The sequence below is a fragment of the Scheffersomyces coipomensis genome (assembly GCF_036884675.1).
Source record: "Scheffersomyces coipomensis strain NRRL Y-17651 chromosome Unknown DFJ63scaffold_3, whole genome shotgun sequence".
Taxonomy (NCBI): domain Eukaryota; kingdom Fungi; phylum Ascomycota; class Pichiomycetes; order Serinales; family Debaryomycetaceae; genus Scheffersomyces; species Scheffersomyces coipomensis.
The window spans coordinates 2,211,529-2,232,172 of NW_027042894.1; the positions used below are offsets into that span (position 1 = coordinate 2,211,529).

The 20,644-nt window shown below is 31.0% G+C and overlaps 8 protein-coding genes across 8 annotated transcripts; 2 read left to right on the forward strand and 6 right to left on the reverse strand. All coding sequences in view use genetic code 12, as the record gives it.

Annotated features, from left to right (window-relative positions):
* Nucleotides 1-1,238: 1,238 nt before the first annotated feature.
* On the reverse strand, nt 1,239-2,930 carry DFJ63DRAFT_313122 (uncharacterized protein; the record flags this gene model as incomplete). Its single annotated transcript, XM_064906113.1, has 1 exon — nt 1,239-2,930. The coding sequence occupies one exon, from the start codon at nt 2,928-2,930 to the stop codon at nt 1,239-1,241; it is 1,692 nt and encodes a 563-aa protein (XP_064763145.1).
* A 592-nt stretch (nt 2,931-3,522) lies between these two features.
* ADE12 (adenylosuccinate synthase) lies at nt 3,523-4,809 on the reverse strand (the record flags this gene model as incomplete). Its single annotated transcript, XM_064907457.1, has 1 exon — nt 3,523-4,809. The coding sequence occupies one exon, from the start codon at nt 4,807-4,809 to the stop codon at nt 3,523-3,525; it is 1,287 nt and encodes a 428-aa protein (XP_064763146.1).
* Nucleotides 4,810-5,228: 419 nt separating this feature from the next.
* Nucleotides 5,229-7,556, reverse strand: IDH1 (isocitrate dehydrogenase (NAD(+))). Its single transcript, XM_064903407.1, has 2 exons — nt 7,041-7,556; nt 5,229-6,710 (listed from the first exon to the last, which is right to left on the reverse strand). Exons 1-2 carry the CDS (start codon nt 7,239-7,241, stop codon nt 5,649-5,651), a joined length of 1,263 nt encoding a protein of 420 aa, XP_064763147.1. The 5' UTR covers nt 7,242-7,556; the 3' UTR covers nt 5,229-5,648.
* Nucleotides 7,557-8,397, forward strand: DFJ63DRAFT_138175 (uncharacterized protein). Its single transcript, XM_064903406.1, has one exon. It carries the CDS (start codon nt 7,872-7,874, stop codon nt 8,352-8,354), a length of 483 nt encoding a protein of 160 aa, XP_064763148.1. The 5' UTR covers nt 7,557-7,871; the 3' UTR covers nt 8,355-8,397.
* A 43-nt stretch (nt 8,398-8,440) lies between these two features.
* On the reverse strand, nt 8,441-9,493 carry DFJ63DRAFT_335336 (uncharacterized protein; the record flags this gene model as incomplete). The annotated part of the gene is made up of 1 exon (XM_064908199.1): nt 8,441-9,493. One exon carries the CDS (start codon nt 9,491-9,493, stop codon nt 8,441-8,443), a length of 1,053 nt encoding a protein of 350 aa, XP_064763149.1.
* Nucleotides 9,494-11,012: 1,519 nt separating this feature from the next.
* Nucleotides 11,013-11,597, forward strand: DFJ63DRAFT_335337 (uncharacterized protein; the record flags this gene model as incomplete). Its single annotated transcript, XM_064908200.1, has 1 exon — nt 11,013-11,597. The coding sequence occupies one exon, from the start codon at nt 11,013-11,015 to the stop codon at nt 11,595-11,597; it is 585 nt and encodes a 194-aa protein (XP_064763150.1).
* A 21-nt stretch (nt 11,598-11,618) lies between these two features.
* Nucleotides 11,619-16,758, reverse strand: RPA190 (DNA-directed RNA polymerase I core subunit). Its single transcript, XM_064903405.1, has one exon. It carries the CDS (start codon nt 16,590-16,592, stop codon nt 11,667-11,669), a length of 4,926 nt encoding a protein of 1,641 aa, XP_064763151.1. The 5' UTR covers nt 16,593-16,758; the 3' UTR covers nt 11,619-11,666.
* A 128-nt stretch (nt 16,759-16,886) lies between these two features.
* DFJ63DRAFT_335339 (tricalbin) lies at nt 16,887-20,605 on the reverse strand (the record flags this gene model as incomplete). The annotated part of the gene is made up of 2 exons (XM_064908201.1): nt 16,887-20,519; nt 20,594-20,605. 2 exons carry the CDS (start codon nt 20,603-20,605, stop codon nt 16,887-16,889), a joined length of 3,645 nt encoding a protein of 1,214 aa, XP_064763152.1.
* Between the last annotated feature and the right edge of the window lie 39 nt (nt 20,606-20,644).

The following is a 20,644-nucleotide window of genomic DNA, read 5'->3' on the forward strand; positions in this document are numbered from 1 at the left end:
TTTTCGGAAAACTTCAAAGTATTTTAGGGTTGGCCATTGAACTTTTTTCTTTAAAATATCATGGAATGGGTATGTCATAAACTTAATATCTGTTGCTCAGTAAGATGTTCAGGTTTAATACTAGCATGTTTACATTTATCATAGCTACCGATCAATTTAAGCTTGACGCTAAAATTGAAAATGATCCAAAAGATTTGTTTTTTTCTCCTCTATTTTTTTCCCATAGATTATTTTTATCGCACAAAGTTTAGCAGCCACTAAAAGTAAATACGAAATATACCCCCTAACCATTGGATGAGGATAGTATTCCCTAAAGTATAATTTTTATCCCGAGCAAGAGCGCAATCAAAGTAGTCAGTATACGAATGCTTAAGCATACATTCAATGTTGTGATTTCTTATATCTTAATCCAATTCTACATATCAGTAGCTTCAACATACGCATAGCAAAGCTCATGTTTGTTCATTAAAGCACATAAGCATAAGATGAAATTTTCCGCTACTTCGTTTATTATAACGCAATAGTGGTGACATGATGATGCTACTGAAGATAATAATGATAAATCGATAAAAGTTCGTATCTATAGATTTGTTGATATTTTGAATTTGTAAAGGGAATAGCGAAGGGGCAATGAGAGGGGTGGTGTTCAGATAGATGATCAAAGTTTGAGCTTCATTGGTGCGCTATATTCAAAACTATGTTTAAAAATAAAACCAAGAAATGGAAATTCGCCGTCTATTTTCTGGAAGGTTTCATTTTATAGAAGTACATATATAATCTATAATAATTTTTTTTTATTTTTTAATAGTTTAAGCACTATGCAACTATTTGAAATTAACATCAACACAGAAATATGTAATATGAGCAAATTCAGTAGGGCCGGAGGTTTCCTTCGATTTCTTTTTGAAAAGATGTATTTCCTGATTTTGCCTTACATTGCTTAATCAGCTTATTATTTATTAAGTACAATTGATTTTGATTGGTTCATTACGACGGCAAGGGTGTGCTTTATGAGAAAGGTTGTTCCCTATGTAATCTCATGGGAAGCCCATCGCCTAGTGATAGAAGTTTATCGAAGAAAATGTTTTGTAGAATTGCATGCCCTCGATTTTAAAATTCTAAAGCCATCAATCTAACAGTGAGTTAGTTCAAAAGGTCTTCCATAGACCAATAATTAAGTAACAAGTTTTTATATATTAAAAGATATATCATCTAATTAAAGGTCTCTTTCTATAGTCTTAAACATATTTAACCTTCTTATTGGCATTTTCAAGCTTATCGCTGTCGTAATTATTATTAGTATCATCGTCATTATCATTAACATTAGTTTCATCATTATCACTATTATTATCTTTATTGTTATTACCATTATCATGAACGCTATCATTAGTTTGTAATCTTTCTAATTCACTACCCTCCTTATGGTCATTTATATTGCCATCATTATCCTTATGACCAAATAAAGCTTGTATTGATTTGTAATTATTATTCAATATACAAAAATTGGATATAATTGAATCTAATTGGAAATCAAGTACCAACTCCCACGAATTATTAGCATAAAGTTTATGAATTATTATCGAATTCTCTAATGTTGAAGTTATCAAATATATAGGACTAACGAAATTCAAATGAGGAGCCGTCATATTCATAGCTTGAGGTAATATACATTCGAATTTTAGCATAGGACCTAATTTCAAGTTATCATAAAACTTTATAATTTTAAACCCATCAATACTAACATTGATTCGAATGATTCCAACTTTACATAATGAATCAGTGAATAAGAAATGATTATAATTAAGTTTGACAAGATTAATAATGGGGAATGATGATATTTTGATACTTTTATACATATTATTACCAATATTATTTGAAGTGACTGTATTTGGTTTCGTAATATCATAATACAATAGGTTTCCAAATTGAGTTCCACAAATAACACAAGTTTCAAACAAAAGGATGGATATAATACAATTAGAAAACTTTTCTTGTTTGATGGCATTAATGGAATTCATATAGGATCTCCAAATGGGCATTAATACTAAGTTTGAACTAGAATTAAGCATTTCATTAGGACTACTTGAACTCATATTTCGAAGAGTTCGTTGTAAAAATGGTATTCGACTAGCATCATCCCATGGGATATAACCCTCTTGATTAAATGCCTCTGGGTTTAAAATCACACTTAATGAGGTGAAAACTCTTCGTAAATGTCTTGGGTTTTCAAATCGAGGAATGCTTTGAATGTATCTTGTATCTTGTAAGAATTCATAATCTTCAGTGGGGAGTACCATACTTGTATTGTTGTTGTTGTTACTACTGGGTGGGTTACTGGCACTGAATTGTCTTTGATGATGATGTTGATGTTGATGTTGATGATGGGGACTATTTTGATATTTTGATAATAAATCAATTTGAAACAATTTCAATTCATTATGATTATTAACAATGATAATTTTAATGATATCTTGAAAACTTCTTGACATAACATAAATGGATGAAACTTGTCCAATCCAATATACTTTATAACCGAATTTTGAATCATCATTGATTAAATCTCGAATGATTAACTTACCAGCTTTAGAGCAACTATAAAGATATTTATCATTGATGATTCCTACTTTTATAATCCCATCCATTTGAGAAGAATTTGAATCTGCTGGACTGGTATTGGAAATACCATTACTATTCTTCCATTCTTTGATTAATTCATAAACCTTGAACGATTTTGAATCGATTTTATAGTTGACAAGTTGTTCTTTATATAGTTGAATGATATTTCTATTCAATATCAAGATAATATGATTCTTATTACCAATTTTAAAGTTATAAATCTTTTGAATTTTATCTGATTTAGAATGATCAATGATATCACCAAGAAGACTACTTTCATTGTCTGATCGGTGAGTTTTATTCTCAAGAAACATCTTCTTGAACGTTATATCCAACGCATTATGAGCATACCTTGATATTTTAAGAGCTAAACATATGATGTTAATACTTTGGCCATAAACTAATGACAGATAAACATCAAACCACAAATCCTGTAACACATACCTTTTAGATCACTTTGATCTTCATTAGTTAGTAATATATCCATTACTAATACTTTGCTCTCACTATCTCTACCATACAACCATGTAAATATATCAACTTGTCATAAACAATACTGGTAAACCTGAAACTTGTTTGGTGGGGATTTAATTTGTATGATTTCGGTGTAATAAGGAAAATGTGTGGGGAGACGAGACGAGACAAATCGGAAACCGGAAAACATGAGAATGTCGAAAATAAACAAAAATGACAAAACTGATTTGCGACATGGATCAGAAGAAAATGCGACAAGAAATAATGGCATACAATCATTATTTTACAGTATAATGATAACAACATCTAGAAATTATCGATTATAATGAATGTGTACAAAATAATTTATTGAAAAGTATATAGATATATTAAATAAAACAATTTTTTTTTTGAAGGAAGAGTGTTTTCTAAATTTTAACAAAGAATTTCAACTTAGATAGCTTTTTCTAACATTGATTCACGAGCTGGACCAGTTCCAACCCATTGAATTGGGACACCAACGAAATCTTCAATGAATTTAAGATAAAGTTTAGCATTAGTTGGTAATTCATCATAAGTTTTTATTTTTGTTATATCTGATTCCCAACCTGGTAAAGTTTTATATTCAACTTCAACTTTACCTAATTTAATTAAATCTTCTGGGAATGATTTTAAGGTTTCACCATTTAATTTATATGATACACCAATTTTAATTTCTTTAAATGAATCTAAAACATCTAATTTAGTAATGTTTAATGAAGTATAACCATTAATTAAAGTAGAATATTTTAATACCACTAAATCTAACCAACCACATCTTCTCTTTCTACCAGTTGTAACCCCAAATTCAGCTCCAATGGTTTGTAAAGCTTCACCATCTTCATTCAATTGTTCAGTTGGGAATGGACCTTCACCAACTCTAGTAGTATAAGCTTTCACAACCCCATAAACATTTCTAATGGTTTTTGGAGGAATACCTAATCCAGTTAAAACACCACCAATACCAGTTGATGAGGAAGTAACATAAGGATAAGTACCAAAATCAATATCTAACATAAGAGCATTTGCACCTTCAACTAAGATTTTTTTCTTATTTTCAATCGCAGTATGCATGAAATCAATTGAATCAACCACAAATGGTCTTAATTGTTCACGATATAATTCATATTGTTTTAATTCAGCTTCAGTATCATAATCAAATTCACCATATCTTTTTAATCTTGATTCAATTAAACGATTATATCTAACTTTGAATTCTTCCCAAGCTTCTGGATCTTCACTAACTAAATGATGAACTCTTATACCTGATCTTGAAGCTTTAGTAGAATAAGTTGGACCAATACCTTTACCAGTAGTACCAATGGCAGTTTTATTGATTGATAATTCAGCTTCTTTCAATTTATCAGTTCTTTGATGGAAATCAAATACTAAATGAGCTCTTGAACTTATAAATAATCTATCACGACAATGTAATCCTTTCTTTTCTAAATTTTCTAATTCTTGGAAAAATGATGGAACATGAATAACGACACCTGATCCAACTAAATTAAGACAGTTTGGATTAACTAAACCAGAAGGTAACATATGGAAATCATATTTAGTCTTACCAACCACAATAGTATGACCAGCATTATTACCACCTTGACATCTTGCACAAACATCAATGTCATCACATAACACATCGACTAATTTACCTTTACCTTCATCCCCCCATTGAGAACCTAAAACAACGTCACACATGATGAATTATTTTTTGTTTGAACACTAATTTTAACTTTATTAATGATGAACGAAATCGAATTCGTTAGAAGCAAAACCAAACCAAACGAAACAAGAAAAGAATTACTGGGAATCAATTGTTATTTTATATGAAATTAATTTTCCATTTTAAAGTTTGGGGAGTAACTCATTTCATCACCATATACGTTAGTGTATAAACCAAATCTCAGAGTCAACAAAAAAAGAAGAATTAGTGAGAAATGAGTCAGTAATGAATTAGTGAGGGGTCTCCCTAACTCAGTTAGAAGTTAGCGACTCTTCTCACTAAAATCATTTTTTCTTCGCAAGGCTAAAGCACTAATTGTTTAATTAGCGTTTGATTTGACTCTGAAATAAATTAATTATTTACATAATGGTCATTACTTTTAAGGTGTTACAAAGAAGTAGTCCGACGGAAGAGATTGTTAAAGCATTATGGCAATTATCACATCATAACTCCACTGTTCAATTGTATCTATATCCCTTGATGATACTGTGATAAGTATTGATATTTCACATCCATCATGGATGCATCACAAACGTGCGGGTAAGTAAATTTTAATTAAATTGATATTTTTCAATTGGTTGAGAAATAATCATGACATCAATAACTGTAAATTTTGCAATTGAAGAGGAAGTTATCTAGTTGGAATACTGATAATGATTTAAAATGTTTCTATTTTTCTTATATTAACATAAAGAAAGGTGGTTTCATTGTATAGAAAGAATTGTAACAGTTATAAGAGGTAACAAAATAAACAAAAAAGGTTATATATGTAAGAAGTAGTTGTATGAATTAATTAAATGAACTTTTAATTAAATTAAGCATTTAATTTATCAACAATAGCATCAGTGAATTCAGTAGTTGAAGAAGTACCACCAATATCTTTAGTTCTAATAGAACCTTCAGCAATAACTTCATAAGTAGCAGCACTAATTTTATCAGCATGATCATTTAAACCTAAATGTCTTAATAACATAGCAGAAGATAAAATCATAGCAGTTGGATTAGCAGTGTTTTGACCTTTAATATCTAAACCAACATGTCTACAACCTGGTTCGAAAACAGCATATTCTCTACCGAAATTGGCACCTGGAACTAAACCTGGACCACCAATTAAAGCAGCACCAATATTTGATAAAATGGAACCATATAAATTTGGAGTAACTAAAACATCAAATTGTTGAGGTTTGGCAACAGCTTGCATAGAAGCATTATCAACGATTAAATCATTAACTTCAATACCACTATAATCTTGACCAACATCTTTAACAGTTTGTCTAAAAAGACCATCACCTAATTTCATAATATTAGCTTTATGAATAGCAGTAACTAATTTTCTATTATTCTTTTTAGCAAAATCAAAAGCGAATTTTGCAATTCTTTCAGATTTAAATCTAGTCATAATTTTTAATGATTCAACAACACCAGGATAAGATTGATGTTCTAAACCAGAATATTCCCCTTCAGTATTTTCTCTAACTAAAGCAAAATCAATACCATCTAATCTTGATTTAACTCCTGGAATATTTTTAATTAAAACTAATGAAGCATAAATATCTAATTCTTTTCTTAATGCAACATTTAATGATTTACCAGTTGAACCAACTGGAGTGAAAAGAATCCCTTTTAAACCAACTTTATTTCTTTTTAATGATTCAACAGCTTCACTAACACTATGACCAGTTTCATCAACCCCACTAACATCAACGATTTCCCAATCAATTGGAACATTTTGAGATTTAAAGATGGTTTTAACAGAATCAGTGATTTCTTTACCAATACCATCTCCTGGAATTAAAGTAACAGTATATCTACCACCGTATTTCTTTGGTAAAACGGCTTCTGGAGATGCATAAGTTGCTAATGAACGAATGGCAGACTATAATTGGATAATGTTAGTAATGATGTTTGAATTTGGGAAAGTTCCCCCCTTTTTCCATGACATGTCTTTCTTTTTTTTCAGTTTTGATCGACATGAACGGAATGATCAATGGTGAAGACATATGATACTTGGAACGATTGGAATTGATGGTTGTGAATCCATCCTATTGAATAATCTCGGGAGATATTCCAATCGATATTGATCAACCTGAAAAGAAAAGATAAACATATGTTTGAAATGGAAGGAACGACGGGGACCATGTCGATGATTTCAACTAAGAAGAAGAAGAAGAAATCAATGAGAATTGGAATAAAATGAGATACATACACTTTGAGCAATGGCTGATCTTCTTAACATTGTGATGATGATATGATTATGGATACGAAATGCAATGCAATGAAAGAATTGAAAATAACCAAAAGAATAGAATACAATTAGAATTGATTGAATATTAATTGATTCCAATTTTTCTAATAAGGAGTTGACACTGTGAGAGATGGTAATAAAATTAAAAATTTGGACCGACATTTTTTATATGATGTAAAACGACATAATTTGTTCATTCAACGTTGGACATTTCTTTTTTTTTTTCACTCATTCCAATGAGGTGGTCATTATACTATTAGTTCTAGTTATATATTCACTTCAATTGCAGGTTATATATAGTATTTAGGTTGACTGATGAAGGTATTGATCAATTGATGATGGTTATAGTACAACCATAGATCAAGCCATAATAAGAAATCTTCCATAGATTCAATAATAGTTGAGGGTAGGCCTTAAAGTCATCGGCCAGTTGAATTTAATTTAGCAGCCTAATATTTAAATTCTCGGTACCGAGACATTTTATTCAAAATTATATTAACCGTTAATAAAAAATGGTAACTATTAAGGAAATGCTTAATTTTAATTGGCTGAAACTATGTCCTGTATATAACATGGGTCTCCGACGGAGTTCTTATTATCAAAGAAATCAAAAAAAAAATCTCTCAAAAAAATGTGCACGTGTAATATCATGTGCTTTTAGTATCGTGATCACATTTTCATGATTCAGTCTCCTCCTCCTCCATGACAAATTTTTCTAAAGCGTTAAGGAGGATACAGTTATAGTTAAGTACAGTAACTCATATAATATCATAATATATACTATCATTAAAGATGACTAGAATAGGTAGTAAAGTTTTCCCTGCTTTCAAAACTTTACATCATGCTTTAAAACAAGAATTATCCATAATTGAACATAAATCATCTATAGTTCATTTCCAAAAGACATTTGAAAAACAAATTACATTATTAAATTATAATCGAATAAATGCATTAAAGGAATCAAATCAATCTAAAGTTCAAGACATTGATGAAAAAATCACTCAACTTCAAAAAACCAAACAAGATATCGATAATGCGAATGTGGAAGAAGTTAAGCCTGAATTAAAGGATGAATCATTATTACATGAATTAACTCATGATATAAATCATGATGATAAATATAAATTAAATCATTTATCGAATATATCGAATTTTTTAAGTAGTCAAAGAGTTTATAATGAGTTATTAGAGAGATATAATCCTGGATTAACTATGAATCAAGAAGATAAAGTTAAACGAACTGCCAATCATGTTGGTTTACAAGTTCCAGAATAATGAAATTTTACATAGTTTTGATTTTAGACGTATAAATATATGATTAATGTACATAAAGAGATTTCAAAGGGATTTATATAACACTATTATACAAATCTTCTTTTCCGTTCAGGATATTGATGATCATAAGAATTAATAGTTAATGAAGAATCATCAATCATTGAAGTTTCATCATCTGTAAATGATAAATCTTGATCATTAATAGGGGTGGTTTGGGTTGGGGTTTCTTCTTCATCACGACATCTTCTTTTTAATTTATAATTCTTTGTTAATAAATCAGGTTTCATAGCTTTAATTTGATTATTCTCTAATTGAAATTTCTTTAAATTTTCAAAGATTAATAAATCATCATAATAATTGAAATTAAAATTATGTAAATTTGATTGACCTGTTTTTAAAGTAATGAATTTAAAACAAGCTTGGAAATTAAAATTATAACAATCCATTAAATAAGCAATCAATAAACCTGTTGATAATTTTGATGATCCAAATTCTGAAACAATCAATATTTCAACTTTTGAATTAATCAATTTAATTAAATTTATAAATCTTATGATATTAAAGAATTGATTTTTTAAATTCCCCGTTAAGATTGGATTATTTAATTGTAATTGATTATTAGCAGCTGCATTATCACCATTAGGTAATTTATGAATTAAATTATTTATATCGGAATTATTATAATAAAAATAATGTAAATAATTCTGTAAGATTTTTTTAAATTGTTTAATAAAATCATGAACCAATTCTGAATCATCTTGATTCAAATGATTTATATCGAAAGATGGATCAAGACTTAAGATTATTACATCACTTGACACCACAATATCATTTCTTTGATGTAATAATTTAAGAAATTGAAGTGATGTACCACAATTTATAATGATTTTGATATTTTTTGAAGTTAAGAATTCCAGATTCGTTAATGATTGATAAGATCCTAACCATATGGAAGGACTTATTTCTTGAGGGATGGGGAAATTATCATTATCATTAGTAGTATTCGTACTATCATTACTGGTAGATGTACTTGGTGCTGTACCGTCATTATTATTATTACCACCATTATAAAATGGTTCATCATTAGAAGTTAGAAACATGGGAGGATTAATTTGATTTTCTTCAATACTATACATCATTCTTAAACTTTAATAGTCGATATTAGTTGGAATATGAATGATTGATGATGATAATTTAGGGATAAATTATGGTTGTTGCAAAGTTTTTTGTTAGTGAGAAGCACCAAAAAAAAAAAAAAGATAGCAGCAGCAGCAGCAACAGCAGCAATAAATTTTTATGGTGGCTAAATTTAATTAGTGATTGTAAAAAAGAGGGAGATGAATGATTGAGGATAGTAAACGCGACAGTGTTTACTATGGAGTGATAGGATGGGATAGGATGGGATGAAGTAAATAGTAATGATATAAACTTAGGTGAATATTCAGGGTCTATAATTGCTGAGGTACCGGTACCGTTTGAGATGCAAAAATATATATAGTAATGATTAACTAATTGTTGAATATAGTTAATGGATGGATGGTTAGATAGGATGAGGTATAGGATATTGTTGAGAATATACAATAGTGAATGAAAGAAAGAATAAGTATATAATGAAATACACCAATTAAATTATTCAACCACTTGAAAAATTATTGCAGAGATAAATAAATAAATAAATAAATAACAAGAGGAAAGAAAAGAAAAGAAGAAGAATTAATTTAAAAAAAAGAAAAAGAAGCAGACATAATTAAAATTATATATAATTTAATTAAGTTAAGTAGTTAGTAGTTAGTAGTTAGTAGTTAATAGTTAATAGTATTTGTAACTATAAATATAATTCTAGGTACTTCTTAACATAACCTATTTTAGTCAAAAATAAAAAAATTTGTAAAATGGAAAATGGAAAATGTAAAAATGTAAAAATGGACGGGGGGGCAGACAGCATACACAGACACAGACCCCATAGAGAGTACATAGTTAACACACAGTTTATAGTGAGAGACAGAGCTGTGATTGTCTTAAAATGGATTTTGTGATTTTAAATTAAAAAATTGCTGGTATATTTGGCGGTATGGATGTTCATTACGGGAAATTATTTTGATGCATCTCACACGACCCTTTTTTTGGCTGGAATTTATGGGTCAACTTTTAACTGTGGGAGGTGACGTCGTGTCCCCTTGATCAATTTCAATTTTCTGTGTGGGTCTAAATTTGTAAAGTACACGACCTGTTTTTCATTATTACTAAAAACTTTTCTCCTCTTTTTATTTCCCTCCAATCGCATTCTAGACCTTATTATATACAGGTTTCAATCCCTACGATTATTTTGTGTAATATTCTGTTAGGTTTTTCATTTTAATTATTCTTAGTAAGAGATTATGTAATCAGAGAAGAAAATGAGGAGAATCATTAACCTGTAAACACAGTTTACATTAATTTTACATGTTTTAAGTAACCTGTAAACATATGAATATTTTACAGTTTAATATTCATTTCATTTTTGTAACCATATTTCAGGCCTGTATATAGTGTACCACTATAGCCAAAGCAACTCAACCAGATGAAATAAACCTTCCCCAAGAAATGGTGTAATTATGACGTTAAAACTTATACATATACGATATCATATACTTTAACTCATCTAATCATACTTCCAAAATGTTATTATTAAATCAATCCTTTAAACGATTATCTTGGAAATCCTTATCAAATCCATCCACTATTTCATCATCCTTCAAGACTTATTCCCCACGATTCATAAGTTCATTACCAACCAAACCATCACCATCATCGTTATCAACTAATTTAAAACTCTTGATTGGGTGTACTACAGGGGGATCTATCTTATACTTCACTTCATCGCCATTTTTCAAAAAATCAATCTTGAATGATTCTCCCATCTCATATCAAAATAATACCATATCTATATCGTTACCACATCATCAAAAACATAAAACTAGATTGAATGGATACTTAAATTATGAAGAATTAACCATCGGATCTATAATTGGATTATTCTTAGGTGTCATCATTGGTAAATTAAGTACCATCTTAATCTACTTATCATTATCATCATACCTTTTAGTAGAATATTTACAAACTAAACAAATCATAAATATACCTTGGAATTATATCATCGTCATAGGAAAGGAAAGAATCGATGTTAAACAATGGTTATTTGAAAAACCAAGTTTTAAAATTGCTTTCATTGCCAGTTTTATCTTAACTGCTTACAATATCTAGACAACCTTGTTAATATATACTATAATTTTTATTTTAATGTAACTTTTTCTATACAACTATTTTATTAATTTACACTTGTGGCATACGAGCAAAAAGATCAAATGATCCAGTACCAACCTTTGATAATTTACCAACCACAATTCTAGCTGATGGAGAATCTAATTCTTCTCTTTCATTATCCAATACCGCTTTAGTTAAAAATTGACAGGTGGTTTCATAAGACATCTTCATAAATGATGATGTTGATGAATCAATCCCTTGTCTATTGAAAGCTAAATAACTACCTTCTCTTGTCATCATATCACCTAATAAATCTAAATGACGACTTGAAACACTAATACCATAAGTATCGAACACACGATAAATTTCATTAACAATAGTATTTCTAGCAGCTTCAACCCCATAAGTTTTTAAAACAGCAGCAATATCATTCGAAGTAATATTATTAACATTAATGAAATCATCTTGTTCCCACATAGCTTGGAAATTAACCCCTTCAGTAGTTAATACTCTCTTATTATCAGCACCAACTGGTGGATGAATACATCTTCCAATCTTTGGAATTTCACGAACCACAAATTTACGACATAATTCTTCAATAATATTAACCATTAATAATTTTTGAGTTTCATTACCATTTAATTCTAATTTAAATTCACACCATTCACCATTTTCATCATCAAAATCAAATTTAGTAATCATATTATGTGAAGTAATAACATCAGCTTGACGATCTTTAGCTAATTTAGATAATTGTTTAGGAGTATCTTTCTTTTCTTCTTCTTCATCTTCCGACTCTTCAGAATCTTCAGAGTCGTCAGAATCACTATCATCATCATCATCGGCCATTTCTTCATCACTGGTTTCTTCAGCTTTTCTCATGGTTTCAATTTCATCATCATCTGGTCCATCATATGAAACTGCTTGTTTTTCACTAGTCTTTTCACCATCATCTTCTTCTAAGGCATCAGCATTCTTGGCTGATATACTTTCAAAATCAGTCTTACCAGCTGATTTACCAATATTTGGTAATGAATCTGGTTTCTTTTGTTTCTTAACTTCTTTAACAATTTGTGATTCTAATTCATGTAAGAATTGTTCAGTTATAATGTTTTCTAAATGTTCTTGGGAAACATCATATTCATGTTCATATTCTTCCTTTGAATAAAATCTTAAATTAATACCATAAGATCTAGTATTTAATCCATCAGATGAAGTTGATGTGGTTTCAGTAACAATAATCTTATCAATAAATTCCGATAATACCACTCTAGCCACAGATTTACAGAAAGCATCAGCTTGTTTATCAGTAACATCATCTAAAATAGGTAAGGTCATTTGTGGAGTTTTAATATTTGATGAAGCAGTCATAATGATTTCTCTCATACGGGGTATACCTAATGTCACATTAGCAGCACCATGACCAGCGAAATGGAAAGTATTTAATGTCATTTGAGTTGATGGTTCCCCAATCGATTGAGATGCAATAATACCCACAGCTTCACCAGGATTAACTAATGATCTCATATATTTCAATTGCATTAAAGCTCTGAATTTCTTTTCAGTAATCTTACCCGTTGATTTAGCTTCATCCTTGGATTTAGCAAATACTTCTGGTTTTTCAGTAACGAATTTATCTAATTTTTCTTGGAATTTTTCAGATACTGATCCTAAATATTTACTTGGATTGAAAACATTTAATACTGGATCATATTTAAGATTTTGTTCATAATGAGGTAATTTACCTTGTTTCTTTGAATTCTTACGAGCTTTCTTAGCATAATGTAAAGCAGTTTCTGTATCTAAATGATGAGTTAAATCACCTGGATTATATTTCGATAATAAAGCATCATAATTCTCAGCACAAAATTCAAATTGATTCATATGGGATTGTTTAGTGGTATCAATAGCATCTCCACCATATAAAAATTGAATTAATTTACCATCACCATCTCTAACTGAATTATCATAACTAACATGAACACCTTCCAATTGTTTGGTTAAACAACGTTGTAAATAACCAGATCTAGAAGTCTTAACAGCAGTATCAATTAACCCTTCACGACCAGCCATACAATGGAAATAATATTCTTGAGGTCTAATACCAGAGTAGAAACGTTGTTTAATATATCCACCAGCTCTAGCATCAGTTTCAAATGGTTTAAATGATGGTAAGGTTTTACCAGAGACCATAACTGGTACTCTTCTACCTTCTAAAGCTTGTTGCCCTAAAAGACACATAATTTGGGACACATTAACATTAGAACCTTTAGCCCCTGATAAAGCCATAGCTTGCATAGAATTATAAGGAAATCTTTTCATAGTACCATCTGGAACACATTTAGAAACAACTTGAGATGTAATGGTATTAACTTTAGATTGAGTAACAGCATCTAATATACCTAATTTATTATCATCTCTTAAAATTTCTTCTAATCTTCTTAATAATTCTTTATCACTATTTGAAGTAGTTTCTGAATCTAAATTAGTAACTTCAGTAGCTGCAACTCTACCAATATCAACAGATTGTTTCAAAATATCATTTCTCCAGGCATTACCTTCATCAGTTAATCTTAAATCATCCATACCACAAGTAAAAGCAGTCATCATAATATAATTGGTAAATAATCTACCTAAAATACTTAAAGCTTTACCGGCAACAGATGGTCCATAAACTTCATGTAAAGAATGAACTATACCAAATTGAGTGGCACCATATTGAGATTTATCTAAAATACCACATAATAATTCCCCATTCTTGAATATAACATCATTTTCAGTTGATCCTTCATTCCAATATTCATTTTTAACTTTATTTTTGGAAATTAAATTAATACCTGGAACATCTTCTGGTTTAATATTTAACAAAATAGTAGTAATGATTTGTTTACCAGTCCATAATTGTTCTGGTTTAAAAATAGCTGGTGGAACAGTTATAATTCTATTTTTAGTAGTATGACCATCTTCAGGTCTAATACATCCATAAATTAATTGTTGATAAGTTTCACGATTAAAATAAGCATCTTTACTGGTTAACCAAACCCCAGCAGAAATATGATCTTGAATTAACCCTCTTAATGGTGAACCAGATGTTGGAGTAATATATTGGGAATCCGTGTTAGCTAAATTTAAAGCTTCAGCTTTAGCATTTTCATTTTGAGGAAAATGCATATTCATTTCATCACCATCAAAATCAGCATTATAAGCACCAGTATTGGCATAATGTAATCTTAAAGTTTTCTCACCTGGTAAGACTCTGACTTTATGACCCATCATAGAAGCTTTATGTAAGGTTGGTTGACGATTCATAATAACCACATCTTTATTTTTAATATGTCTATAAACTTTTTTATTAAGAACAGTGGCACCATTTGAAGGAGTTAATAATTGATTAGCAAGAGCTTTACGTTGTTCTAAAGTCATACCAATTAATGAAACTAACGAACCATCTTCATTTTGAACTTGAACTGCACCTGGCCACTTATCAGGACCATTTATAACAGCTTTTCTTAATTCAGATGCATTATAAGCGGTAACTGGTTCAGGATAAGTTAATTTAACGGCAAACACTGGTGGAACCCCAATTTCATTGGTTTCCAACATTGGATCTGGAGAAATAACTGAACGAGCAGCATAATTGACTCTCTTACCCATCATATGTTTTCTAAATAAACCTTCTTTCTTTTCTAAGGCTTGTTTAATACCTGGAGTTGGAAGTTTACCAGCTGGGGCATTTTGATTCTTGGTTGAATCAATAAATGCATTAACGTCATTTTGTATAGTGACGAATGAATTCATTAATCTATTAAATATTATTTTTCTTTCTTCAACAGTTAATTTACCCTTTTCAAGATTAATAGTTGAAATTTGATCATTTAAATCTCTGATCAATAATGAAGTTCTTAAAATATTGGATAATAATTCATTTTGAGAATTTTCATGAATTTCATCACCTAATTTAGATGGTAATCTAAATCTAGTTGGAGGAACTAACAATGATTGTCTGAAGAAAATATCACCACTAACAATATCATGTTGATAAGGTCTGGAATGGAATACAGTTTGAATTATAGGTTGTTCAGCTTCGAAGACAGATCTTAATACATTTCTGATTTCAGTTGATAAAACGTATTTTGATCCACCTTTATGTTTAATATTTGGCATATTTTCACTTGATGAAGTAGATTTGGTTGATCCACCATTTTTAACCATATCTGGACGTTGTAAACCTTTAACTCTATTATTGGTGATTTGTTTATCTGTTAAAGAATTTTCGAAAACCTTAGCAAATCCATCCTTTCTGAAACCTGGTGAATACATACCACAGTTATCGCATCTTGGTCTACTTAATAATCTTTTATAGAATTCTTGAATAGTTATTTTTCTTTCTTCGGCAACAGTAGCAGTAACAATACCTTGTTCGCTGGTTCTTCCTTCACTTAAAGCCTTAGCAATGGATGTATTAACGAAAAGTTCACGACGTTCAATTAACTCTTTCTTAGCACTATGATCTAAAGCATTATTTGAATTATCATCTTCGTCATCATCTTCATCAGCATCTTGAGCTCCTTCAGCTAACATGTTGTCCAACTCAATACATTCTAATAATAAACCATATTGAATCAAACGTAATTTACATTTAAATCTGTGGACTTCGACAGCATTCAATTTAAACTTATGACAATAGAGACATGATGCTCTTAAAAAGATGTATAATTGACTGAAAAATAATGGATTATAAACAGGGACTGGCAATTCAATGTGACCCAAATGTCCAGGACAGAACTTTTCATCTAATCCACAAGTTGTACACACATTTCTAAGAAAAGCTCCTAATGCTAAATCGTACAAACCTGAATTGATTGGATGTCCTAAGTTATCAAACACTGTTGGATTGGTGATTTGCTTAGCTGATAATCTTCTAATTTCAGCATCTGACAAAACACCAAAATCAACAGAGACAATCTCAGAACCCACTGGCTTAGAAATATCCATGACTGACTGTTGTAATGACTTTGGCTTTGGCTATCAGGAAGACCTTTTCAAGATCCATTTCAGATTTTGATACTTTTTTTTTTCAGAAAAGCTCATCCCAGCAGGCACCAAAAAAAAAATTGCAAAAAAATGATCACGTGAACAGAGATATACCCAAAAACATTTAAAAACATGATAGAAATTAATAGATAAGCATTTTATTTGAAAATACACAATATGATTTTAAAAAGTGATATATAAAGTTACATGAAAAGAAAAGAGAAATGGAAAAAATTAGTGGTTTATGGGATAAGTTTAGGATTTACTTCCGATGTTTAAACCTTTCTTAAAAGCACCACCGATTCCTTTACCAACAGAACCAACTCCCTTGACGACACCTTTACCAGCATCGAGACCAACATTTCCGACAGCACCTACTGCTCCTAACGGATTAATGGTTGTGCTTCCTTTTCTTACGTTCAAGAGGAATTCTGGTTTGAAACTAAGACTCAAGTAAACGTTACCTGCATTACCACCAGTTTCACCGACTAATGGAAGGGTAACTTCGAATGGTTCCTTCGCCAGGACATCTTTCAATGGAATTTTACCAATACCTAATAAGTCATCCTTTTCTGGACCCATATCCCAATCGTTACAAACAAGCTTAATAAAAGAATCGTGCTTATTGATAATTTGAACAGTGGTTGTTTCATTCCAGGTAGGGTCTAACGTCTTTTTAATCTTCTTCGATTTAAAGAATGACTCTTTATCAGTATTCAAGTATAACTCAACATATGGATCAGATTTACCGTTTCTGTCAGCGGCTGGTAAGTTTTCAGCACGAAGAACGTTAATGGTTAAAATACCAGTATTGGTAATAGAATCTGCTGGTGGAATACCATTTTGATAAATAAGGGGAATCCATTGACATTGAATGGTGAATGCTGCTTCTCCTGCACCACTTAATTTTATCTTACTTGGTTTTCCATAAGTTTCCTTCAATAATTGGAGAGTTGGAACGTTATATTCAGCAATTGGAGTTTCGGCTCTATTGTCACCCTTCTTCTTAACAATTCTGAATGATGCTTTAGAGAAACCTAATTCCTTAATAACAACATCACCAGTAGTACCAATATTGGCTTTTTTAGACTTGATGTGTTGAGAAACGAAATCATGATATCCATGATTATCAAAGAAAGCTTGTAAGTAAACATCATCTTTACTCAATGAACCATCAAAAATTTCATAGATGAAAATACCACTGTTATATCCAACTAATTCTTCCAAAGATAATTTTAACTTAGAAGAAGTATTGCTATCGACATCTTCTTCGACATCTTCTTCGGTCTTGTGATCTGGAGCAACAGATTCGTCCACTTTCTTGACAGCTTCCTCTGCTTTGGTTCCATTTGCTGCAGTCTTTTCAGCGGCTTCTTTGGCAGCTTTTTCATCTGTTTCTTTCTTAGCAGCAGCTTTTTCTTCAGCTTCTTCTTTAAGATCTTCAATAGTCATAACAGGCAAAATCGGATAGAAAGAAAGGGAGTAAGTAACAACACCCTTTGGACCCTTTTTATGGATTAATCTACCGGTTCTCTTATTCTTATCAACATATTCAGCATATTGCCCCTTTTCATTCTTAGTGATGATATCACTTAATCTCACATCAAAGGAACCTAAAGTACGATCAGCTTGAGTTCTTTCAACATCCATAACTTCAATAGTAAGTCTTTGGTTGGATGAAGATACGGTAACATAATGGATTTCATTCCAAGTTGGATTGGTAGTTGAATCAGCAGCAACAGTTCTGGCTCTTTCAAATCCATTAACTAAAAGTCTTGCGTATGGATCAACGGTACCTAAGGCTTCCAAGTTACGTAAATCTTCACCTCTTTCAATACTGACTCTAACAGCACCAATTGGTGGAGTGTAACCACCAGATCCAGTGGCGTAAACAAGATCAACTGGTTTCCAAGCAGCGGCAATTCTAACTTCACCACCTCTAGCTAATGGATGCCAATTACTTTCAGTTTGAGTAGCATCAATGAGTTCACTTAATGATTGTTGAATGGTACCAATGACTTTATCGTGACTGTTTTTAATGACAACCTTAACTTTAGCCTTGGCTTTGTTATCAACAATTTCTTCTTTAGAGGCACCCCAACCTGGGTTGTTTGTTTTCTTTTGAACTCCAGTCTTTAAGATATTCTTACCGTTAACATATAATTCAGCATAAGTGGAAGCAGCCTTTTCACCATCTTTCAAGTGTCTACCTTCAGCAATTTCAATTCTAGCAATACCAGTGTTCAATTCAGGTGGTGGAGCAACAGCACCATCGGCACCCTTTTGAGCTTGTAATACTGGCATATATTGTAATCCAAATAATAATTCACCAACAGGTTTATTGTTTCTTATGAATGGAGCAGTAAGGTTTGATTGTTTAGCTTCACCAAGTAATGGTTCCAAATCAAATTGAATAGAACCCACCTCTCTATCCTTTCTGAATTCATTATAATCAACAACAGTAATATTCAAAGGTTCAGATAATGAATTGACAGTAATATAAATAGTTTCGTTCCAAACTGGTTTGTTTGTGTCACTAATAGCCTTGGTTCTTGCAGAAACTTCCTTCTTAAATCCAAAAGTTAAGTAAGGATCTAAAGTATTACCAATATTAGAGAAACCCTTTAAACCTCTTGCGGAACTTGCTGTGATAGCTAAAACACCAATAGCAGAATCGAAAGCATAACCTGATAACAATTGTTGAACATTTAATTGGAAAGATACGGGGGAGAAAAACATAGCACCGGCATACTTTTTGACCATTTCATTAATAAAAGGATAAAGACCTGGAATTGCTAGAACTTCCCAAATCCAAGGAGCATCACTAACGATTTTCGAATTGAAATCAAATTGAGGTGGTTCTAAAAATGAAATATTAATAGTTTCAACATGAGGGAATGAACTCATCATTCTTAATCTAACTCTGGCAATGCCTCTACCAGCAATGTCTGATACTGCAACTTGGAATGGGAAACCAAAGATAGAAGCTTTAACAATGGTCTTTTGATTGATTTTATTTTTCAATTGTTTGGTACTAGCATCAGCTAAAGCATTTGGAGTGAATGAAAAACCCCAATCCATAACCACAACATCATCATTAGTCCCTTGTAAAGTTTTAACACAATCAATACGAGGTGGTTTAGTACCAGCGCTGAATGAATCGATCCATAAGGCTTTAATGAAACCAGGAGCAGGAGATGAAGCTAAGATTGGATTAACTTGTTCACAAACAATATTTGAAATTGATGGTTCCAAAAAAAACCAAAACTTTTCTAAAAAGTTATTTAACCAATCCATAGTTTCATAATCAGTTTCAATAGATTTGATGGAAAATTCTCTTTGAACTTGTTCTCTCAAAGTGGTTCTGTACTTTTTGATAGACGAACGGTAAAGTATAGCAAATACAACAATAACAAAGAATAATGGTGCAACGGAGAATCTGAACCACCCAATAAACCAAGATAATAATCCACCAACAACAAGATAACCAACATTGTGGTACCAATCACCATAAATAACAGGAGGTAAGTAAGTATCAACAACAGAAGTTTTAGATAATAAATCAACAGTTTCATCTTCTTGAGTCAAGACATCATCTTGACCCCAACCACCAACTTCTTTCCAACCTCTAAATGTTGGAGCAACAGATTTTCTTGGTGGTGGTTTACTTTTAACGTTACTAAGATCGAAATCTTCACTTGGGACAAGTAAAGATGGAACAGGAGCAGTTTCAGCTTTTGAAGTGGGGGTAGCAGTCCCGTTGGTAGCTACAGATGGTGCAGTAGCAATTGGAGCTGCTTTTGGTTTATCTCCAATCACTGCTCCATTGTCTATAAGAGGAGCCTGCTTTACTTCCACCTGTTCGGTTGCAGCAACAGCTTCGTTGGGCTATAAAATTTGAAAAATGTTAGTTCCTGTTTCACGATGATAAGATTGAGAATGATATAACAAAGTATACATACATTAGTTGCCATATTCTATTTGATCAAATAAAATTGAAGCAATTGAGTCGT